General features: G+C 41.1%; 1 protein-coding gene and 1 long non-coding RNA gene across 3 annotated transcripts; one reads left to right on the forward strand and one right to left on the reverse strand.

Moving 5' to 3' along the window:
- The first annotated feature begins 471 nt into the window (after positions 1-471).
- Positions 472-5,996, forward strand: LOC134806626 (uncharacterized). Its single transcript, XR_010146549.1, has 2 exons — positions 472-1,237; positions 5,499-5,996. It is a non-coding gene; the product is annotated as an uncharacterized LOC134806626 (long non-coding RNA).
- Positions 5,997-12,802: 6,806 nt separating this feature from the next.
- Positions 12,803-17,673, reverse strand: LOC134806785 (uncharacterized protein K02A2.6-like). 2 transcript variants are annotated; one of them, XM_063780136.1, is made up of 2 exons: positions 16,522-16,778; positions 12,803-16,147 (listed from the first exon to the last, which is right to left on the reverse strand). In XM_063780136.1, exon 2 carries the CDS (start codon positions 15,997-15,999, stop codon positions 13,330-13,332), a length of 2,670 nt encoding a protein of 889 aa, XP_063636206.1. In that variant the 5' UTR covers positions 16,000-16,147; positions 16,522-16,778; the 3' UTR covers positions 12,803-13,329. The 2 variants fall into 2 exon arrangements, with proteins under 2 accessions (XP_063636206.1, XP_063636207.1); XM_063780137.1 differs by having other exon boundaries at positions 16,030-16,147; positions 16,522-17,673.
- Positions 17,674-23,643: the final 5,970 nt, after the last annotated feature.

A 23,643-nucleotide genomic window follows, 5' to 3' on the forward strand; every position in this document is an offset into this window, starting at 1 on the left:
GCTTATTTGCTGCCTGGGTCATCGTCATGCTCTGCACAAAGAGTGGGGTGCGGTCATGTGGAAAGGTATAATCTATATATATATATATATATATATATATATTATTAGAGAGAAGCCTTACCAGGTGGCGCTAATTTTTTCAAGACCAGCTTTGAGCAAAGTTGTTTCGCGCTAAACCAATAGGTGGCGCTCAATTACCTACTGATTTGCTGCAACTTCAGCCCGCAACAACTTCACGCAAATAAATGGCGCCATATTGCCATCCTCTGGTTTGACCCACTTTTGGCTCGACACTGGTGCGGTGCGGTTGTCCCGAAATTCGCGATCATTTTTGTCCACGCTTTATTTAGTTTGAATTTAATTTTGATTTGTTCGTTTTCATCAATAAATTGAAATTACTTTTGTAGCCTATGTGTTTTTCCTTATAAATTCTCATCCCCTTGCTAAAATCAGAAAGCGGGATATTAAGAACTAACGCATAGCCTTACATTTCTATTGCTTAAGCCGTCTTGATTTAAATTTTAAATTATCGAATAACAGTTATTGTGTCACGTCCCATCGTCATATTTGTTTTGATGCCGATTATTTTTCTTCGTGTATGGATTTATTGAAATTGTGCAATACTATTTATAACCGTAGTTTTTGGAAGTGATTGTTTTTTGTTCCTTTTTTTGGGAAGCGTTAAGTACAAATAACGTTTTGTGCAATACAATTGTTAACTTTGTTTTTTTTTTCCTTCTTTGTTGGTAACGTGTTCTTAAATCGTACCTACCTACCCAATTGTAAAAAAGTTAATTAGTTTTGTGATTTTGATCTTCATATCGATAAAGTTTTGGCAATGACTGATAGGCGGTCACGTACACGAAGTAGGAGTCGTCATCGTAGTAGAAGTCGTCATCGTAGTGAAAGTCGGTACCGTGATGACCGTAGATCTAAAAACGTTGACCTTAAAAAAGAAATGCGGAAAATTTTTGAACGTTTAAGTGCTTTAGAAAGACAACCACCCTCATCGCAATCAGTGTCGCTGCCAGCCATAGGTCATCGGGACTCCGGGGGCACGCCGCCGGGCACGCCGCCGGGCATGCCACCGCGGAGACGCAGCCGGTCTATGGCACACGCGCCTGACCACGTGGCGGTTAGCGCCAGTCCACGGGCGCAGTCTGCGAGCAGTGCAGTGGCTTCGGAGCAAGCTACAACTGAAGCATTGGTGAACGCGATACGATCCATCAATAACGCGGTGAGATCTAACCATTCTTATTATATCTCTAACTTTGACCCTAGCATACACGACATTGAAGGCTGGTGTGAGTAGGTAGATCGAGCTAAGGTAACAAACAACTGGTCCGACAATGAATGTTTATCTCGTATTGGCAATTGTCTAAAAGGGGACGCTCGAGTTTGGCTCAACGAATGGGTTACGAACGACCGCAGCTGGAGCAATTTTAAAAGGGAATTTAAGCCTTTATGTCCGAAAAAGCCTAATGCGGCTAATATTTTATTTGATGTAATGAAAACCGATTCCGACCAGTATGTTACATATGCTGACTACGCGCGGCGATCGTTGCTCCGCCTGCGAGCTGTAGCTGGATTAAGCGACGAACTAACGTCTGCTATTGTGATTCGTGGTATAACGGACCCCCAAATTCGAGCGGCCGCTACAAATGCCAAACTCTTGCCAAGTGATTTGGTTGAATTTTTATCAATTTACGTCAAGCCAAATTCAACCAAATCTGGTAGTTCTTCTGTTTCCTCATTACGAGGTAATCGCGACGGTTCCAAAGGGCGGCGTCATAATGACGTTGTACGCAAGCGTCGGTTTGAGAGTGGCAAATGTTTTTCGTGTGGTTTACCCGGTCATGTACAAGCTTCTTGCAACAAAAAGGCTAAAGTCGAGGACGTTAACACTCCAAGTTCAAATCAGGCTGCTGTCACGCCTGGTGCCTCAGCAGCAGCGGCAGTAAAAACCATAGTGTGCTCATTTTGCAAGAAGCTTGGGCATAAGGTGGAAACCTGTTATGCCAAAATGAAATCAGAGTCTCGCAATCAGTCAAATGTAAATTTTTGCCGGGAAGCTGATAGTGAGTGTGATAAAGATGTAGTTGCGGCCGTTATACAAGGCGTGCCGGTTGATGTTTTAATAGACAGCGGGTCGAAAGTTACACTTATCTCGTCAGACATTTTAAAGCATCTTAACGTTCCGCGTAAGCCCGTGTTTCGCGTATTAAAGGGTATTGGTGGTGAAGTAGTGGTTACTCAATGCGTCACTTTGCCAATTGAATTTAATGATGTCACCTTAGAAATGGATTTATTTGTTATGAATCCCAGGGATATGAGTGCACCTGTAATAGTGGGAACTGATGTGCTTAACCGCGATGATATTTTGTACGTGCGCAGAGGTGTGGATCAAATTCTTACTCGTGTCACTAACGATCAAGAAACAGTGATGGTGGTCGAGTCTGATGGTCAGCTTCCGATAAATACAGAATTAACTGGAGATGATTTGAACAAACTTCTTGAGCTGATCAAAGAATTTTCGCCATTTTTTATAACTGGTACGGCCGTTTCAACTGTTAAGACTGGAAGCATGGCCATCAGGCTTACCAACAACACACCGGTGCATTATAGACCATATCGGCTCTCACAGGCTGAAACTTTACGCGTCCGGGAAATCATAAAAGATCTGTTAGAGAAGGGGGTTATTCAAGAGTCCGAGTCCGAATACTCAAGCCCCATTCTTTTAGTTAAAAAGAAGGACGGCACAGATCGTATGTGTGTCGACTTCAGAAAATTGAATGAGGTCACGGTTAAGGATCGATCCCCGTTACCACTTATTGATGACCACATCGATCGACTAGGCCGTGCTAAATATTTTAGTAGTCTCGATATGGCCACGGGATTTCACCAGATTCCAATGGACAAGGACTCTGTACCGCTTACCGGTTTCGTGACGCCAGAGGGGCATTATGAGTACCTAAAAATGCCTTATGGTCTCGCTAATGCGCCAGTTGTATACCAGCGCATCATTACCAAGACCCTGCAGCACCTCATTAAATCTGGTAAAGTCCTGGTGTACATTGACGACGTGTTGATTATCAGTGAGACCGTTGACGAAGGGATTGCTACTTTACGAGAGGTGCTTTCAACTCTGACAAAAGCCGGGTTCTCTATTAACCTCAAAAAATGCTCATTTTTGTCGACGAAAGTCGAATATTTAGGCCGAACCATCAGTCAGGGTCAGGTACAGCCGAGCGCTCTTAAAGTGAAAGCCCTTGCTGAGTCTCCGGTGCCTCAAAATGTGAAGCAGGTTCGTCAATTTCTCGGACTGGCTGGGTATTTTCGTAGATACATTGAGGGTTTCTCGTCAAAGGTAGCATGTATTGCCAGACTAACAAAAAAAGATGTTCCTTTCGTATGGGGTTCCGAACAAGAAACTGCACGAAAGGACATTATAGCGCATTTGACGAGTGAGCCTGTTCTTGCTATCTTTGATCCGAAACTACCCATAGAGGTTCACACGGATGCCAGTTCAATAGGTTATGGGGCGGTCTTAATTCAAACTCATGGCTCTGGTCACAAGCGTGTGGTTGAGTACTTTTCGAAATTGACCCAAGGCTCAGAACAAAACTATCATTCTTATGAGCTTGAGACTCTTGCGGTGGTCAAGGCCCTGCAACATTTCAGACACTACCTGGTGGGTGCGCAGTTCAAGGTCGTTACCGATTGTAACGCTTTGAAACTGACTCAGAAAAAAAAAAGACTTACTGCCACGAGTTGCCAGGTGGTGGATGTACTTGCAGGATTTTGATTTCTCGCTCGAGTACCGCAAAGGCTCCGCTTTGCCTCATGCAGACTATTTAAGTCGCAATCCGGTTAATGTTGTTCGGGTTCAAAAGCCTCAAAATTGGGCCCAATTGGCCCAGGCTGCAGATGAAGAGTCTCAATCCCTCTTACAAAAATTAAATGATGGCCAGTTAGATTCCAATCAATATGTCAAGAAAAATGATCTTCTGTACTATCGGTACTGTCCTACTGGAGAGCAAGCCCGACTCTTATATTACATTCCAAAAGGCCACAGACTCAGTCTTCTCCGCGTCTTTCACGACGAACATGACCATATTGGTGTCGACAAAACGTGTGATCTTCTTTTAAAACACTTTTGGTTCCCGGGTTTTCGCTCCTTTATTCAAAAGTACGTGTCACATTGTTTGGTATGCCTTTCTCAAAAAAAGCTGCCACGTGCTCCCCATCAGCCTATACATTCGTATGAAAAACCCGATGTTCCCTTTGAAACCATTCATGCCGATGCACTGGGTCCTTTACCTGAATCAAATGGTCATCGTTACGTCCTCATTATTGTGGACAGTTTTTCGAAGTTTTGCCTTTTATACCCCATGATGCGCCAGGATGCTGGCGAGCTAAAGCGACATTTCACAAACGCTGTGTCACTCTTTGGCACTCCTAAGCTTATTGTTGCGGATCGTGGCCGCATGTTCCAAAGTGCGGAGTTCACTAATTGGGTTTCTGAGTTGGGGAGTCAAATCCATTTGATAACCCCTGAAATGCACCAGTCGAATGGACAGGTTGAACGATATTGTCGGACCCTGCTAAATATGATCAGGGTTGAGAGTAACTATCGTCAGGAAGAGTGGTCATCTGTCATGTGGAAGTTGCAACTGGTTATTAATATGACGAAGCACAAGACTACTCAGATGTCACCCCTTAATCTGTTAGTTGGAGTCGACGCCATGACACCTGTTATCCGCAACGTCGTGCGGGATATTGCCATTGAAGGAAGTCATCAAAATAGGGAAAGTCTACGAGAGATGGCGAGACAGCGAGTGTCTGAACGTCTACAGCGAAACCGAGATTTACAGGATGCTTCGGTTAATAAAAATAGGCGCGAGCCTCGTATGTTCGAAGTGAACTCTATGGTTTTTGTTATTAAGAAGGCACAATCCACAGGAAAGCTGGACTCTGGAATGCGGGGCCCATATCGCGTAGTCAAGGCACTGCCTCATGGGCGGTACGAGCTGCGGCTGCTTGCAGGCTCCTACGGGAAGACCACCCAAGCTGCGGCCGAGTATATGGTTCCTTGGAAGGGCGAGTGGACTCCGGACACATGTGCTGCCTTTTTCGAGGGTGAGCTACTCCCCTATATTGTTAAGTGAGCAGACCTCACTTTGCAAGCAGACCTTGCATACTTGTCACTTTATGTAGTGAGCAGACCTCACTTTGCAAGCAGACCTTGCACGATTGTAACTTGATGCAGTGAGCAGACCTCACTTTGCAGGCAGACCTTGCATCTCTGTCCATTTATTTAATGATCAAATCTTGTGTTGTGCAAGCAGACCTTACACGATATATGTCCCGTTATCATTTTGATTATTTCGTGAGCAGACCCTCACCAATTTGTAAGCAGACCTTACACGATACATGTCCCGTTATTATGAGCATCCCATTTTGTTTATTTTGACAAGTGTGTTGTTTCTGTTACGCAGATGCAGACAATGTTGAACCGGAGTCTGTCGCCGCGGGTCCAATGCCTCCCGGGTCAACGACATTGGATGGTGGACTCGTTACACCCATGCCGACCGAAAAGGATACTTCCGGTTCCGCTACGACAGGTCAAGATTCATCTACCATGGGAGATTAAGGAAAAGAGACCGAGGCGGTCTCGTGTCAGGAAAGGCCGTATTAGAGAGAAGCCTTACCAGGTGGCGCTAATTTTTTCAAGACCAGCTTTGAGCAAAGTTGTTTCGCGCTAAACCAATAGGTGGCGCTCAATTACCTACTGATTTGCTGCAACTTCAGCCCGCAACAACTTCACGCAAATAAATGGCGCCATATTGCCATCCTCTGGTTTGACCCACTTTTGGCTCGACACTGGTGCGGTGCGGTTGTCCCGAAATTCGCGATCATTTTTGTCCACGCTTTATTTAGTTTGAATTTAATTTTGATTTGTTCGTTTTCATCAATAAATTGAAATTACTTTTGTAGCCTATGTGTTTTTCCTTATAAATTCTCATCCCCTTGCTAAAAATATATATACCCTTAAACAGATAGTTTATCTATAGTTACCACATAACAAATGTTTTTTTTTTGACGAGAAGAGTAAATACATCGACCGCAAAATGTCATTGCTGAAAAGTCTATAAAGTAGGTGATGTTTGTTTCATCGAAAAGCAATACTGTAGGTACGTATTTTGTGTTCCGCAGCAGTGGACATTTTCGGTTGATTGTCGATTTCTGGAAGTCACCAGGTCTGTGGAAAATCAAGCAAAATAAGTTTTTGTCAAAAAATTAGTTTTTGGTTCGAGCTTTTATCGCTGACTGTACTTTTCTTACGACAGACAGCTAATACTCATCGAGACAATTCTAAAATCCTCTAACACAATTAGGTTGCGTTGTTTCATCAGTTTCATCACAGAGTTCCTATGGCCACCTCCTGTCTCCATCATCAGATCAGCTCTATGGTACCATAACATTGCATTGTCATCCGATTTATATACGAATGCAAAATTTCAGCTCAATCGGAAACCGGGAATTGGATCAAATTTAACTTGCAAGATTTGATTACAGACAGACAACGGGACAGGTGAAACTAAATAAAAGCTTAAATAAGTTTTTGGCAAAAATTTCATTTTTAGTACAAGCTTTTATCGCTGACTGTACTTTTCTTACGACAGACAACTAATACTCATCGAGACAATTGTAAAAATCCCTAATACAACTAGGTTGCGTTGTTTCATCACAGAGTTCCTATGGCCACCTCCTGTCTCCATCATCAGATCAGCTCGATGGTACCATAATATTGCATTGTCAAAATTTCAGCTCAATCGGAAACCGGGAAGTGGATCAAATTTAACTTGCAAGATTTGATTACAGACCGACAGACAACGGTCAGGTGAAACTAAATAAAAGCTTGTAAAAAAAAGCGTCATGTTGGTATTTTTAATTACACAAGCGGGTCTATCGCGATATAATTTCATTGTTGATATTTCATTTCATTTTTAGGGTTTCGTAGTCACCTAGAAACCCTTATAATTTCGTCATGTCTGTCTATCTGTCTATCGTCTGTCAGTGTCAGTCCGAGGCTTTGTTCCGTGATCGTTAGTGCTAGAAAGCTGCATTTTGGCATGGATACATAAATAATGCATTGCGACAGAACAGTAAAATAAACAGTAGGTACCAACTTATAAAAAAAAAATTTTTAGGGGAATCGAATTTAAACTTCATACTTGAGAGGCATAACCTGATGTAGGTAAGTCCATTTTTTGTGGTTTTCGGTTTTTTACGGTATCGTACCTACATAATTTCTGATCCTCCATCGATACATAAAACTATATTTATCGATAATAGATTACATATATAGATTTTCAAATGCATTTTACTGTAAGTGTATATTAACCCTCTGTTAAGTGAAATAGAGTAAAATGCTACTAGGTTCATATTTTAAGGTATGTCCAGAGAGTTTACGGTTCTGAGTGCATATATACACTATAATGCTAGGAATATTGTAAGGCATTTTACTGTATGTCCTGAATAAAAATTAAAATGTCTATATTATTATCAGTTTAAGTTGATTACAATGATCATTTGCATTCGGACTTGTTATTATTATAAAAATGATGTAGCAGTATTTTCAATCTTGGGGCCTTTATTATTACTGTAACTCCTCGAATTTGAAATAAGCTTAGAAGCAGAATACAAATCTTAAAAATACCTTTTAACTATACTTGGTCAAGCAAATCTAGTCAGTAGAATAAGGCGGCAAAAAAATGTAGGCGCGAATGGTTCTCGCGTCCCATAGAAAATTTGAAATTCGCGCCTTTTTATACTGACAAGATGCTTGACCAAGTATACCTACAATATCAACATGGAATCGCTTAAAGGACTCGTATCCAAGCCATAATTGTTTAAAAAAATACCTACATGGATCGTTTAGTGCTGATTATTATCACACCAAAGTAGAATTTACAACAGCTGTTAACAAAGTGGTCCAAGTGAGATGAATTCTTTTTGCTGTTTATCTAAAGGATTTCAGTTCAGAAAATTTTGTTTTCATCCAAAGGAATTGGATTATTTTCGTTAATGGCGAAGAATAAAAAGTGTAAATTAGATTTTCTTAAAAATGATCCAAGTAAGTTGGATTTCTTTCGATAAAATAAATGTGGAGCTGTTCCGTAATTGATCGAATATAACTAAAAATTCCGAGAGAAATGGATACTTATTAGCGAATATATATTTTAACCCGTCCTACATGTGGGATGGTATCCCATGTTGATTAAAATATGTAAACGCAGTGTAAACTGGGCCTCTTTTTGCTGAATGAAAATAGACACCATAGAACCTCTTTGGTATACTTAACTCATGTTTTGGTAGTTTTGTGGATTGGATCCTTTTCCTTTAACTATGTCAATATGTAGTTAATATTTTTTTCACGGGTCCAAATAAATATGAAAAAATCGTGTAACAAGAGCTTAATAAATACTTTCAAGGAAAACTATAGTGGTTGTTTTTCAGTTATTGCAAATAAACTTCTTTTCTTAGTAAAAAGACGTAAGTACAAAAGCGCTGAAAAGATACTCCCTTATGATACTTTTTACAAATAAAAAAAATAATAAAATCATATTTATTTCAGAACACAGCTTCCATACTATGAGATTATTTGTAAAAGGGAAGGAGAGAAAGAGAAAGCACATAAAATTCATTAAACTAATAGCCCCGTTTGGTAGGGTGGTTCAAATAAACATTTTTTTTTTATTTTCCTACGGGGCACCCCTTTATTTTGTTACACTTATTATGCGGATAAAATACACCAAGTTTCGTAACTTTATCTCAACTACAAGGGGGTGCTCAACCACTTTGAAATTTTGTATGTTGTATGAAACCCAAAAAAAAAGTATTTATTATTCAGAATTTTATTTAAGTATCTGTTTTCACACTATTTGCTCATGTCATTTATAAGTTTTAAAGTAGAAAAACATTTTTATTTCTATTTTTTATAACTTTTCAAAAGTAAGATTTTTTGAATTTCACCTAAAAAAATCATAAAAATAGTTTTTTTTTATTTACTTAATAACTTTTAAATCACACTTTCTAATAATGTCAAAACTACTACTCACATAAAAATCTAAAAAATAATAATTTATTTTTTTTGGATTTCATACAACTTTGAAAAACTTCAAAGTGTTTGAGCACCCCCTTGTAGTTGAGATAAGATTATAAAACTTGGCGTGTTTTGTCAATATAATAAGTGTAACAAAATGAGGGGGTGCCGCTTCTTCCAGCTAGAGTTTGAATTTTTCCCATACAAACGTGAACCACCCTACCCGTTTGGCCTGTGGCGTCTCCTCTAGCTGTCACTGCCAACGTCGTGCCATAATAATCTAACAGATGGCGTTGGGGAGCTAGAACGCACAAACTGCTAAGAATATACTCTACGTCTAGAACGCAATTAGTATGTGAGACCTACATCGCGCTTACGGAGTTATAATGTCAGTTTCTATATATATAACTTCCGACCAACTCTCAATGGACTTCGGTCCCCAGGCATAACACCCGCCTGGAGAGAGTACTCTCTATTTCCTCTCTACTTTCTACAGGCCTATTTTGACAGAATGGTAACTACGAAACCCTACACTGAGCAGGGCCCGACATGCTGCTCTTGGCCGATTATTATAAACTAATTTCGGGTAACTTAGTGGTGTTTTATTTATATCTCCGTTGACATTTGCTGAGACGTCAAACTTTCCGTGACCACAGCTGGTTCAACTCAACTGAAACGTCGGAATTATAGGTAAAAACAATGAAATTATATCGCGGTAGACCCGTTTGTGTAATTAAATATGTGTAAAACGCGAGAGTTTAAAGTGTTACAAGTACGTCATGTTGGTCGTTTGTCATTTGCAGGTCGTGAGGTTCACCGCAATTTTTCCGAACGTTATGATGGTGATTATGTTCCTCTGCCGATTGATACTGCAAGTGCCAGGCGCTGCGGCTGGCGTACAACGTATGCTGCAGCCTGACTTCACGAAACTAGCAAACCCTCATGTAAGTAATACTAGTTTTTAATACAGTTGCACAAAAAGTGCTACCTACTTTACGTAGGTGTTTAGCGTTCGCTAAGTTGTTTTATGATTTTTAATAATAATTCCAAATTTTTAAATGTACCTAATTCTAACAGCTCATATTCCATCTACGACATCTACGTGCACACCAAAAAGTTTGGATATTCAAAAACTATACACTTTATTTATTCTGCCATTAGACATTTATTACTCGATAGAAAGGAAATATTCATTTGTAGTTTTATAAATAAAATGTTATATAATAAGAAAATTCACTAAAAAACGTTTTTTATTATTTGGCTGAATGTAACTATGTAATGTACTATATCATTGCCATCGTGGTGGTCGTCGTCTATCTTTCGTTTGTTTCTTGAGCGACTTGGTAGGAGTAGTGCCTTACAGCAGATTACGGCCTGCTTTTAGCGTAATGAGCTTATTATCGCACTAGTCTGGTAAAGTAGCACCATATGTAGTAGCACCGTGGTGTCTAAACAATATTACAATTCGCAGTCAGCATTCTGTTTATGTGTTTTGTTTTGTTTTTTTTATTTGTGTCAATTTTATTAACAGTGCATTTATTTCACTTGATCACATTTAAGAAAGCGGCATCTATCTATCTATACATATAATAAAGCTGAAGAGGGTGAAAAGTCTGTACATGGAAGATATTTGAAAAAAAGTTGGCTGGGGAGGGGATACTCGATAACAGAACACATTCCAGCAGTTTTTAGAATTTTTGTCTGTTTATCTGTTTGTCTGTTTATTTGAACGCGCATCACGTGAAAACGGCTGAACGGATTTTGATGAAATCTTTACTAATCTGTCGAGAAAATCCCCGGCCAGGTTATAGGCTATAAAAATTCAAGCCCTAAAAGGGGGAGTAGCCACAACGTTCGATTGACTTAAGTTTGCCCCTGAATCTTATGGCGCTACTTAGGAAAGAGGGGCAAACTTTTTTCAAATATGTGCTACCACTATACAGTACCGTGGTAAAATAACAGATGGCGCCACAGATGAAGGATTTTGTCAAATTAACTCTATGTTTAGAAAAGGAGGTACGGATATCAACAAATTTAATTGACTAATTGTATTGATTTAATAATACAACAAAATTAAACGACAATAAATTAATTGCCACACATTGCACAGTGCCATCTTTTGGGGAACTGAGTAAACATTAAGTAGGTTTTTTTCTTTATACCACATCGGTGGCAAACAAGCATACGGCCCGCCTGATGGTAAGCAGTCACCGTAGCCTAAGGACGCCTGCAACTCCAGAGGTGTTACATGCGCGTTGCCGACCTTTTAAAAACCTGTACACTCCTTTTTTGAAGAACCCCATACTGTAGACCCTCGGGAAAACCTCGGAAGGGAGCTCATTCCACAGCCGGAGCGTCCGCGGGAGGAAATTCCTCTTAAATCGCACAGTACGCGACCATTTAGGTTCTAGGGTATGAGGATGAACACCCTGCCGAGTAGGTAATCAAGAAAACTAAAAATGAGTTTACATAGTTACGTAGTGGTAAAATAAACACACATAATTATCAACACGAGTATAATTGTATAATAATTTACAATTATTAATTTTCTCCGTCATGAATTATACCTAATCGTAATTATATCGCATCCATATCAAATCCATATTCATACGTATTAAGCACTTAATAATGGCCACGAAAATGGGTACTTTAAAAAAAAACATTGACCTCGTCATTTGCAGTGCCGGATTAACCCTTTTAAGCAAAATAAGCACTTGCTTAGGGCACCACGTCTAGGGGGCACCAAAACCGTAGGCAAAAAAACGCGCAGGCTGCATCAGCATTGCAGTCGTCGTGGAGTAGGTACCTACATGAAACTTTTATACGTGTACAAGTACCCATCTAATAACGAAGGGTCGTAGGGATCAAGTAAGAGAGTGAGGGTGCGTAAAGAACATCTCCAACGTAGGCTATCGATTTGACCTTACGCGGAGGCCCTTAAAGTCATGGAAAAAAATCTTGCTTGCGGGCCTGCGGCCAGCCGATTTTTTCGATATAGGTAACCGATTTTATAGCGAATTTTGCTCTCTTGGACGCCAGATTTGCCGGCCAAGCCGAGTTGGTCCTTAGCCGCGATCCTGAGACCTAACTGTCAAAGTGTTATAAGGGGCCCCGAGAAAGCCGAAAACTAAAAGCATCCTATCAAGTAGCGCTTTCGAGTGAAGCCAAAAAGCGAGCAGTAGAAGAATCGTGATTACATGCATAGATTCGATTTCAAGCCACTCTTTTGCAGTTCGGCGTTAGGTCTTATGCGAGGCCATCTGCCTTACGGCAAAGTTGATCTTCTGCCTTCATCACACATGAGCGTGGATCCAAATCCAAGCTTTCCTCTTTCGCAGCTGGGCCTTCTGCCTTGCTCACACTTCGCCAATTCAATTCACTTGGTCAATTCCAAGCTCTGCTTTCTTGCATCTATTCTGTATGAAAACCACCTCGCTGAGACCCTTAAATATCAAGCCCTATGCGAAGCTAGGCTGACAGAAAACTGTCCCATCCCTTCTCTGTATGAAATCCTGGATTCGCGCCTGATTGGGAGTAAAAGTAAAAATGTACAACTGTCAATTTTTTTTAATAAAGGTGACATTCGGGTGGCGACTGCAGCAGCATTACTCTGTTGCAACATTACTGCTGCAGCACTGTCAATTTTCGTGATAAAATGATGTGACTGATTTCTGATAAATAAAAGACGGTGTGTGATGCGTAGTGCGTATATTCGCAGACTGAACGGCCTAGCTAAAACCCACCTTCAAGTACATTTATATAAATCTGTATCTACCCCATATCTAATACCTAACACCTCCACCCTTATTTTCTAACTTACGACACTAAGTAATTTCGTAGGTACATACGTATACATGTAAGTATACCCTTAGTTAGATATAAATCTTAGTTGTTTACATTGGTTGCAGGTGCAACAGTACGGTTAAATTAATAAGTTTTCCTTATTGTTTATAGTAGGTACAAGAATAAGAGTTTAGCCTACCAGTGCAATGAATCACTTATTATTACAAGCTAGGCAAAATTATATTTTGTGTTAATGACATAAGAACGTTGACACATAGTTGTCTTATATAAAACTATATTATCAGTACACATGTTAAGCAATTACTTATTTATACCTATTTATAATTAATATTTACTATGAGGAAGGACATTTACCTTACCTATAATGAGCACAAATTACATACGAATACTTAATTACTAAAAACAAAGGAGCTTCATTAAAATATGTCCTCAAACCCGAAACGTCGAGGTGGATTCACAACGGGTCTCAAACGATCGGGCCGCGTGCGCTCAGCGGCGGAGTCCGGGTCGGGCCGCGGCGCCGGGTTTGACTCCGACTCTGCCCGCGCGTCCCCTGGCAGATTGTTTATTTCGCTGTTTCCACTCTCCGCCGACCCTGAACTCGACGCCTCCTCGCTTGGGACCAACAAAGGCGTCTGAGCCGGTGGATAACTAAGCGCCATATTACGCGATCGCGAGTCCTGGACTTTACTATTTGAATCGCGTTTTCTTAGTTGATCTATATGCCGATGAGTAACTCCTAATGAACTAGCTATCGTATAATCGGTTTCCCCTTTCCGTTCCAGTACCTGTCCAGCTTCCCACTTGCTCTGCGAGCTCCCTACATTGTACCGTCTATACCATACCAAATCGCCTACATCGAACGCTCGCTGCGTTCCTCCCGCCGCGTCCCGTTGGCGGCGTTGAAGATCGGTAACCCTCTGTTCGCGATCAGGTTTAAGGCAATCTAACCGGGTACGCACCGCTCGACCTAAGAGAACCTTCGCAGGACTTTCGCCCGTGGTATTATGAGGGGTATTACGATACATTAATAGGAATCTATTTAAGGCAGTCTCTGAATTAATATTCTGCATTATCGCTTTTTTAATTACGCGCTTACACAACTTGACTGCGTTTTCCGCTGCTCCATTAGAGGCCGGGTGGTACGGTGATGAAAAAAGTTGTTCTATTTTATTATTTGAACAAAAGACCCTAAATTCATCACTCGAAAAAGGAGGACCATTATCACTCACTATCTGTTTAGGCAAGCCGAACCTAGCAAAGTATTCTCTTAGTTTTTGGATTACTATTTTAGCCGTTGTACTTGACATTTCTGATATTTCTATCCATTTGGAATACGCATCTACAAGTACTAAGTACTTAACTCCAGCTACTGGACCTAAGAAATCCAAATGAATCCTAGCCCAAGGACGACTGGGGTAGGGCCAGGGGCAGGGTGCGTGGCGCGGGGGCGCCGCTGCTACCGCGGCGCACACGGGACAGGCGTGGCACATGGCCTCCACGGCCTCGTCCAGGCCGGGCCACCACACATAACTACGCGCCAGCGCTTTAGTCTTTACGATCCCCATGTGCGAATCGTGCAACTCTCGCAAAACTCGCTCGCGACATGCCGTCGGCACCACCACCCTATGACCCCACATGACGCAATCAAGCTCAGTATACAGTTCCGATTTACGATTAAAAAAAGGTTTTAGTTCTTTTATATCTGTCTCTTGGGGCCAGCCGTCCCTGATGTAACTAACAATTCTACCCAGTAATACATCGTTGCGAGTTTCTTTACTTATCGCATTATAATCCAAAAGCATCGCCTCAGTCGCAAAATGTAAATATGTTTGTTCCGGACCGTCCTCGTTCACGGGACCCGCCAACTTGTGTGCCGCTATAAGTCGCGAAAGAGCGTCCGCTGTGTTATCATCCGATTTTACGTACTCTATATCAAAATCGTACGCCGATAATATCAAGGCCCAACGCTGCAACCGACTCGCAGTCATACTAGGTATACCATGACCCGGTCCAAATATGCTTACGAGGGGTTTGTGGTCGGTCTTCAGCGTGAACCGCCTACCATACAAGAATTGATGAAACTTTTTGACTGAAAATATAATAGAAAGTGCCTCTTTGTGTATTTGACTGTAGTTGCGCTCGGCCGGTGTAAGCGCTCGCGAGGCGTAGGCAATGACAGTGTCGGGCGCCCCGCGCGCGCGCCCGCGCATGTCCAGCACGGCACCTACTCCGTAGGGTCCTGCGTCACAGGTGACAACCAGTTCCCGTTCCGGGTCATAATGACCTAAAACAGGCGCTTCGCTCAACAATTTTTTTACCTTGTTAAATGCCCTATCCTGTTCGACCGACCACGTCCACCGCCTTTGTTTTCTTAATAATTCATATAATGGCGCTAAAATTTCACTAAGGTTTTGTATGAATTTGCCATAAAAAATTACCATACCGATAAACGACTTGAGTTCAGAAACATTCCTAGGTCGCGTCATTGTTAAAATCGGTCTAATTTTGTCTTCGTCTACCCTAACCCCATTTTTATCAATAACAAATCCCAAGTATTTGACCTCTTGTACTAGAAAGGAACACTTTTGTTTTTTTATCCTTAAACCATATTTACTCAATTTCTCTAGTACCTGCTGAAGGCTACCTAAATGTGAATTTAAAGTATCCCCAGTTATCAAAATATCATCTAAAAAGAAAGTCACGTTAGGGATATCTTTCAAAAGGTTACTCATAATTCTTTGGAATATACCCGGGCTAGATGCGAGACCATATACTAAACGCTTATACCTAAACAATCCCCGGTGCGTATTAATTACCGTTAAATCTCTAGAGCCGTCATCTTCCAATATAATTTGATTGTAGGCCTGTGATAAGTCTAGCTTAGTAAAATACCTACTACCGCTAAGCTGGGTAAACAGGTCTTCAATTTTTGGAATCGGAAATTTATCTACTAACAAAACGCGATTCAAAGTGGATTTGTAATCCGCGCACAACCGTAACGATCCGTCCGGTTTATTTACGATTACCAATGGCGTGGCCCAGTCCGAGTGCTCCACCGGCTCGATGACGTCGGCGCGCAGCATGGCGTCGAGCTCAGCGTCGACGCGGCCCTTCAGCGCGTAGGGCAGGGGGCGCGCGCGGCAGAACACGGGCGTCGCGTCCGGCCGCACGTGCAGCCGAGCCCGTCCGCCGGTGAACGCACCCAAAGCCCCATCGAATATTTCTTTATGCCTGGAAATTACATCGGATATTTCATTTTCACATATTACATTATTCGTAAGAACATTTTCACACGAAGACAGCTTAGGTATTGCAATATCTAATTCGGCTAACCATTCACGACCTAATAAACTCGTTGTACCTCTGTGATGGACATATAAATTCAAGTTTTTATTTATGTTTTTGTACTGCACATTACCCACAATAAAACCTGATAACGGTTTCGTTACGGTACCATCATAAAACTTTAAGGACATGTTACATGGCTCTAAAGGTACATCTTTAAACAATTTGTCATATGTCTGTTTACTTATACATGTTAAGGCTGTACCGGTATCAATTTCAAAGGTCATTAACTTATTATTAACAATCACTTGTATCCTTACCGGTTTGTATTTGTCGAGGCTCATTTGGTAAATGGGTTCCTCGCTGCCTTCGTTTACCCCAAACGGTATCTCCTCCTGGTCCAGCTGGCCATCTTCAACCACCCAGTGCACCCGTGAGTTGCCCCAGCTGTTTCTAGCGCGACCACCGCGCGCTCCGCTGCTGCCGGGCGTGGCCGCTGTTCCCGGTCCACGGGTGGCTCCGCTTCGGCCATAACCGGTTGAAGCCCTTGTACTGCCACCCCTGGCACTACCTCTATTAGGCGTAGAAGAAGCCTGTTCGCGTATTCCGTTGGCCATGGTTGGACACATGCGACGCAAATGCCCCTTTACATTACACCGACTACACACGTAACTGTTAAATTTGCAGTGAGCCTGCTCATGTCGGAAATCACCGCACGCCATGCATCCCGCCCCTGCCGAACGAACATTATGTACTGCTGCAGCCTCTGTTGTCGAGCCACGTGCGGCTGCCCCGCCGCCTCCCCCCTCGACCGCTACCGAATCCCGCTCGGCCGCTTCCAGAGATAACGCTAATGACACTGATTTAGCAAAATTTATTTCACCTTCCGCAAACAATCTCTGCCTTATAAGATCACTAGACAACCCGCACACAAACTGATCTCGCATATTATCGTCTAGCGTCGTTTTGAAATCACAAAACCGTGCCATCTTTTTTAACTCCGCCACGTACTGCGCCACTGTTTGACCTTTGACCTGTCGGTACTGACGAAATCTGAAACGTTCTGCTAGCACCGAAGGAGTTGGTTGCAGATGTTTTTCCATCACTGCCACTACTTCTTTGAAGGTCATCTCTGCCGGCTTCTTAGGGCTACACAAATTCACCATTAATTCGTAAGCTGTCTCACCGACGACCGAAATCAATGTCGGTAATTTCCGCTCATCTTTCACGTCGTTGACGACAAAGTAGCTCTCCAGCCTGTCACAGTACGATCTCCAGCTACCACTTTGGACGTCGAACTCCCTAATTTTCCCCACCGACATGTTGATTTAAATAATATCCTCGTCAGCCACTGATAAATAAAAGACGGTGTGTGATGCGTAGTGCGTATATTCGCAGACTGAACGGCCTAGCTAAAACCCACCTTCAAGTACATTTATATAAATCTGTATCTACCCCATATCTAATACCTAACAATTTCCATACTAAAAGTAAAAATGTACAACTGTCTATCAAATTGCGTTTTTATATCGAAAAAATTTCGCGCTCGCTTCGCTCGCGTTTTCAATCACTTTCTAAGATATGATAAAGGTGACATTCGGTTGGCGACTGCAGCAGCATTACTCTGTTGCAACGTTACTGCTGCAGCACTGTAAATTTTCGCGATAAAATGATGTGACTGATTTCCATACTAAAAGTAAAAATGTACAACTGTCTATCAAATTGCGTTTTCATATCGAAAAATTTTCGCGCTCGCTTCGCTCGCGTTTTCAGTAACTTTCTAAGATATGATAAAGGTCACATTTGGTTGGCGACTGCAGCAGAATTACTCTATTGCAACGTTACTGCTGCAGCACTGTCAATTTTCGTGATAAAATAATGTGACTGATTTCCATACTAAGAGTAAAAATGTACAACTGTCTATCAAATTGCGTTTTTATATCGAAAAATTTTCGCGCTCGTTTCGCTCGCGTTTTCAATCACTTTCTAGGATATGATAAAGGTGACATTCGGGTGGCGACTGCAGCAGCATTACTCTGTTACAACGTTACTGCTGCAGCACTGTCAATTTTCGTGATAAAATGATGTGACTGATTTCCATACTTAAAGTAAAAATGTACAACTGTCTATCAAATTGCGTTTTTATATCGTAAAATTTTCGCGCTCGCTTCGCTCGCGTTTTCAATAACATTCTAAGATATCATAAAGGTAACATTCGGGTGGCGACTGCAGCAGCATTAAGTACTCTGTTGTAACATTATTGCTGCGGCACTGTCAATTTTCGTGATAAAATGATGTGACTGATTTCCATTCTCAGCTGTAATGCGGCAGTGAACTTCACTCAATTTACTAAATAAATTCAATGTAATCTTGATGACCTCGGAGAGGGGGCACCATGGTCTAGAAATTCTTTGGGCATCAAAATATCTTAATCCGGCACTGGTCGTTTGCGGAGTCAAACGATTTGGGACTCGCAATTTATACACATTTTATAGGCATTACACTAGTAATGTAAGTCTGTACATAACTAACAATTTATGGGCAAATTGGCCTGAAGTAAAGAATTTTATTATTATTATTATTATTAACATGCCTTCCCGAAAAAAATCGAATCATTCGCAAAAGTCTCGCAACGCATTGAAGTTACAAGGGGCACGTGGTCTTCCTCAGGAGTTTGAAGAAGACCACGGTGAGTGGCGCTCTAGCCAGGCAGGCCGCTTCGCTTTCGCTCGCGCGCGTATACCTTACTGTATCGTCCGATATACACCTACAGCTACTCTGTCGTTTAAATCACGTGTAAAATTTGAATAAGGGCGAAAAAAACTATTGATTTTGGAGTGTAGTTTTATTTAGTGGTACCTAATTGTAAAATATTTTATCTGGACTACAGTCCTCTAGCATATCCATCTGTCAACTTTACTTCAAGTTCCGCCTCCAGGGAAGAGGGAGAGAAATAAGGATTATAAATTAGCCGCTTACTGATACAGACCGAATTCCACGCGGGCGGAGCCGCGGGCACAGCTAGTTTTCAATATATCTAAGACTGTCAATAGTACAATAATATGACTCTTTTTATTTGTTGAACTGAGTTGTTGTTAATGTTAATAATAATGGTGAGAACATTATAATTATAATGAATATTGAATACGACGTGTTCCAGGTGTGGTGCGCCGCTACTCAGCAAATGTTTTCCATCCTGAGCCCGGCGGGGGGTGGACTCATTACTTTATCATCTTACAACAAATTTTCAAACAACTGTTTCAAGTAAGTAAGTGAAATCAATATTTATTTATACATTTTATTTTCATTTTATTTTTGACACAGCCAGTTTTTCGTTTTTCCTAAGATACTAAATACTTACCTAATTATGTATTATATTTCATTAATGCTAGGGAATATTTTTTTATATACAACATTTTACACGCTCATCAAAATCGGTTAAGTCTGGAGATGTATTTTTTTTAATCATTTTTTTTGCTTTACAGGGACTTGCTGATAGTGGCGGCTTTTACATTCCTAACGCCATTTATGGCAGGAATGGTAATATTCTCCGCGATCGGGATTCTGGCTCACCGACTTGGAATCAAGGTGGATGACCTAATGGACCAAAACAAGGCGTTCATTGTGTTTTCTGAAGTAGTTGCGAGGCTGCCTGGCTCACCAATTTTTGCTACAATGCTGCTAACCATTGTACTCGATTATGTGGTAAGTAGATACTTTACTAACATTCACTTATATTTTTATATTTACAGGCAGTAGAAATATAGATTTCATATTTACCTGCTATTTTATTTTACAGTTTGCGGCTATGGAGACCACAGTAACCACCATTCTGGATAGATTTCCTAACTTGCGACCGGCGAGACAACGGGTCGCCCTGGCGGTGGCTGCTGTTGGCTATTTGAGCAGCACTATCTTCACTACTATAGTAAGTTCCCTATCTACTACCTATCGTTAATTTTATTAGCTTTACACTTCACAACACCTTCGGCTAATAATGACTATCATTTCAGACTGGACTCTACTGGATTGAACTCATGAATATATTCGTGGCCGATTGGTCACTTTACTTCATCGCAATAGGAGAGTGCACAGCTCTGAACGCGAATGCTGAGAGGTTCCGTTCCGATATCCAACGCATGATCGGAAGACAGTCAACAACATGGATCTACTTCTTGAGCCCCGTGTGGAGACTTGCTACCATGGCCACTTTGATGGTTAGTACATCTATACCCCATAAAAAGTTTTTGCCTAAGGTGCAGGGGGGCCATTTCTACTGCGTGGTAATTTCAACTAATCGAAATATCTTCCATGTTTTACATTAGAGCGCCATATATTTCCAGATAGCGAAAAATATGTGTTGTGTGTGACTCTAGTTAATAAAGTGACCTAGGGCTGGCTCATTCCTAGGCCAAAGAATAGGCATGGCTATTCAGCGTGGGAATGTAGCCAGCCTTATGGGCACCCTTCCGCAGGGGATAGATCTGGGGGATCTAAGGTAGGTGGGTAGGTTTTATTTATTTATTTTATTAGTTTTAATTTATTTAGTTTATACTTAATTTTAATAATAGATTGTATAACTTTTGTTATTGAATAAATTACTCTTGGTGATGTAAAACATAGAAGATATTTCGATTAGTAAATAATACCAAAGACACATGTAACTTTATTCTTTTTGATAATACTTAAATAAGATTAATAATGACTGTACCGAGTGTGGTCCACAAACTATTATTTAAGCTCGTAAGTAATTACGACAATGTGCGAAGTCAACGTGAAGCGTTTTATAACGAAAAACTGCAATGTTTAAAAGTCGTATACAATTTAATAGGTTGGTGCTCTATATATTTTGATACTTTAAGACGAAACAGGAGCTGAGTTTTAAATATTTTAGGGAAATATACCCGTCTCGCTAACGGAAGCGGCACCTAAAATTAGTGCGATAACGACAAGGCGAAAAATCCTGCATAAAAATCTCAAAAATCGAGGTTTCGTACTCCTCTGTTTCCTCCTCCAAAACTTAACCACTCGTAACCAAATTTGGAAATCTAAATGATTATGAAATTATCTGGGTCGGACCGTTTTGCTTTTTTGGCTAATTGATATCAGTTTTGAATGCCACGCCTCTCATTGCGGCATAGTCAATTAGGCCATTTTGGCCATTTTTGAAGGGCTCTAGCGCCTTAAAAAATAAAAATATCAAAAAAAGCAAAACGGTCCGACACAGATATTGACAATATTAATCTGTGTTGAAAAAATCATAGCTCTAGCTTCAAAAACCACGGAGGAAAACGAGGAGTACGTTTGTATGGAGAAATGACTACTCCTGTTGGCTCTTAAGTACTAGTTGTAACATTTCCCTATAACTTTGATTGAGTACGTGAATTTATTAATACCTGAATCTCATAAACACGACAAGTGTGTAAAAGAAACGGATAAACTAGAACTTCTGGATAATATCAATAAAATCAAAACATTGGAACGTAAACTTATGTGTTTGTCATTCACTGTACTCTAAATAGTGGTAGAAATTATGTGAGCTGACTTTGAGTGCACATCAAGGTATATTTAACCTAAGTACAGTGTGCACAGAAAAAAAATTCTAGTATCAAAACTATAATTCCTACTACACGACACGTAGTGTGACCAGTACGGATATGATGGTCTTTCTTGTCTACGTGACAGCGTGATAAAACGGTGTCCGTCTAAAGCTATCCATAATACGCTGGCTGCTCAAGATTTTTTGAATTTCCCACCAAAAATTTGTGTAATATTTCAGTAGCCAGACTGTACCATAGAGAAAAAATACATAGAGTGCTCACTCCACACTTCAGTTTTAGTACCGAAAAGACTATTATTTTCGTAGTCGACATTTAGCATTGAATAGCGCTACTCGATGCTAGTTGTCGACTGCGAAAATAATAGTCGGCCCTACGCGGAGCTCGACTTTCGGCCTTCGCATTTAGACGCTTGTACTATTGTTCTGTGCTAAAGCACTGATGTCCTGGACGCTTCGGGCCTTCGGCCCTACGCGGAGCTCAGCCTCCGGCCTTCGCTATTGTTCTGTGTTAACGCACTAACATCCTGGACGCTTCGAGACTTCGGCACTACGAGGAGCACGGCCTTCGGCCTTCGCATTTAGACACTTGTACTATTGTTCCGTGTTAGAGCACTAACATCCTGGACGCTTCGGGCCGAAGGCGGAGCTCGGTCTTCGGTCTTCGCATTTAGACACTTGTACTATTGTTATGTGTTTTAGCACTGACATCTTGGACGCTTCGGGCCTTCGGCCCTACGCGGAGCTCGGCCTTCGGCCTTCGCACTAGCGTTCCACACCACGTTTCACGTCAGCCATAGCGGCTGTGTCCCTGATACAGCCTCTCTTAATTTTTTTTTAAATTTTAAGATATAGAGTTTAGAAGTTCTTCAAGAAAGTAGCCAAAAAATTACAATCCCCCTCCCCTTTATCTCCGAAAATATTGGATCAAAAATTTTGAAAAAATATTCCAAAATTCGTTTTTTACCTATAGATTACAGAAAATTATATTAGAAATGTGCAGTCAAGCGTGAGTCGGACGTAATTACTTAGTTTTTGATCCAACCCCTAACGGGTTTTATAAAGACATTCACTCCCGTTTCTCTTAAAAAAATACATTGTTAAGAATTGTGTAATGTACGGAACCATTGAAACGCCAGTCCGACTCGCACTTGGCAGGTTTTCCATAAGTAATATTTTTTATCGATTTAAAAATAAAACGGAAACATTCATAAGAAAAGGAAAATGATAGTAATATAGTAGAAACAAAACGTTAACTTTCCCTTATTAGTACAAGGGGATATTATTTCCCACTTCGTCTGTTCGTATAAAATCAAATGGTTACTATTGTTACCTACATCAATCTTGTAAAGAGGACACTAAATAAATATCCATTTTAGATTTCCTAAGTACTAATAAAATTATAGTGGCATGCGACAATGTAGTACATACATATAAGTCAGTGATGTGTCCATGTTTTGATTGCAGATCATCTTACTATTGAAAATCGTAACATACGAGCAGGCTCGGTATGGCCAGTCCATCTACCCGATGTGGGCGGTGGCACTCGGCTTTATGCTGTGCCTGCTTCCGGTAGCGATGACCTTCGTATTCGCCATCTGACGAATCTGCACGGGCCCTGCTGGACGAGGCTCTATCATGGAGGTTTGTAGCTTTTTCAGTAGTTCCGTAGTTAGTATTGATCCGCTGCGAATTGTGTCTTACTGAAATAATTGGCAAATGCAAAGCATATTAAGCATACATCGACAAATAACCACGTATAGAGTGATTTTAAAGACTAAAGGCCTGTGCACACCGGCTGCGTGTGCGTGACGTGCACGTGTGCGTTCAGTGTTGTAGTAAACAGATCCTTATGAGAGACGGCACACCGCTTGCGTGACGTGTG

This window comes from Cydia splendana, chromosome 3 (genome assembly GCF_910591565.1).
Source record: "Cydia splendana chromosome 3, ilCydSple1.2, whole genome shotgun sequence".
NCBI lineage: Eukaryota > Metazoa > Arthropoda > Insecta > Lepidoptera > Tortricidae > Cydia > Cydia splendana.

Bases quoted from the DNA above. Each gene is read 5' to 3' on its own strand.
- LOC134806785 (XM_063780136.1), bottom strand. From the start codon at position 15,999: ATGCTGCGCGCCGACGTCATCGAGCCGGTGGAGCACTCGGACTGGGCC.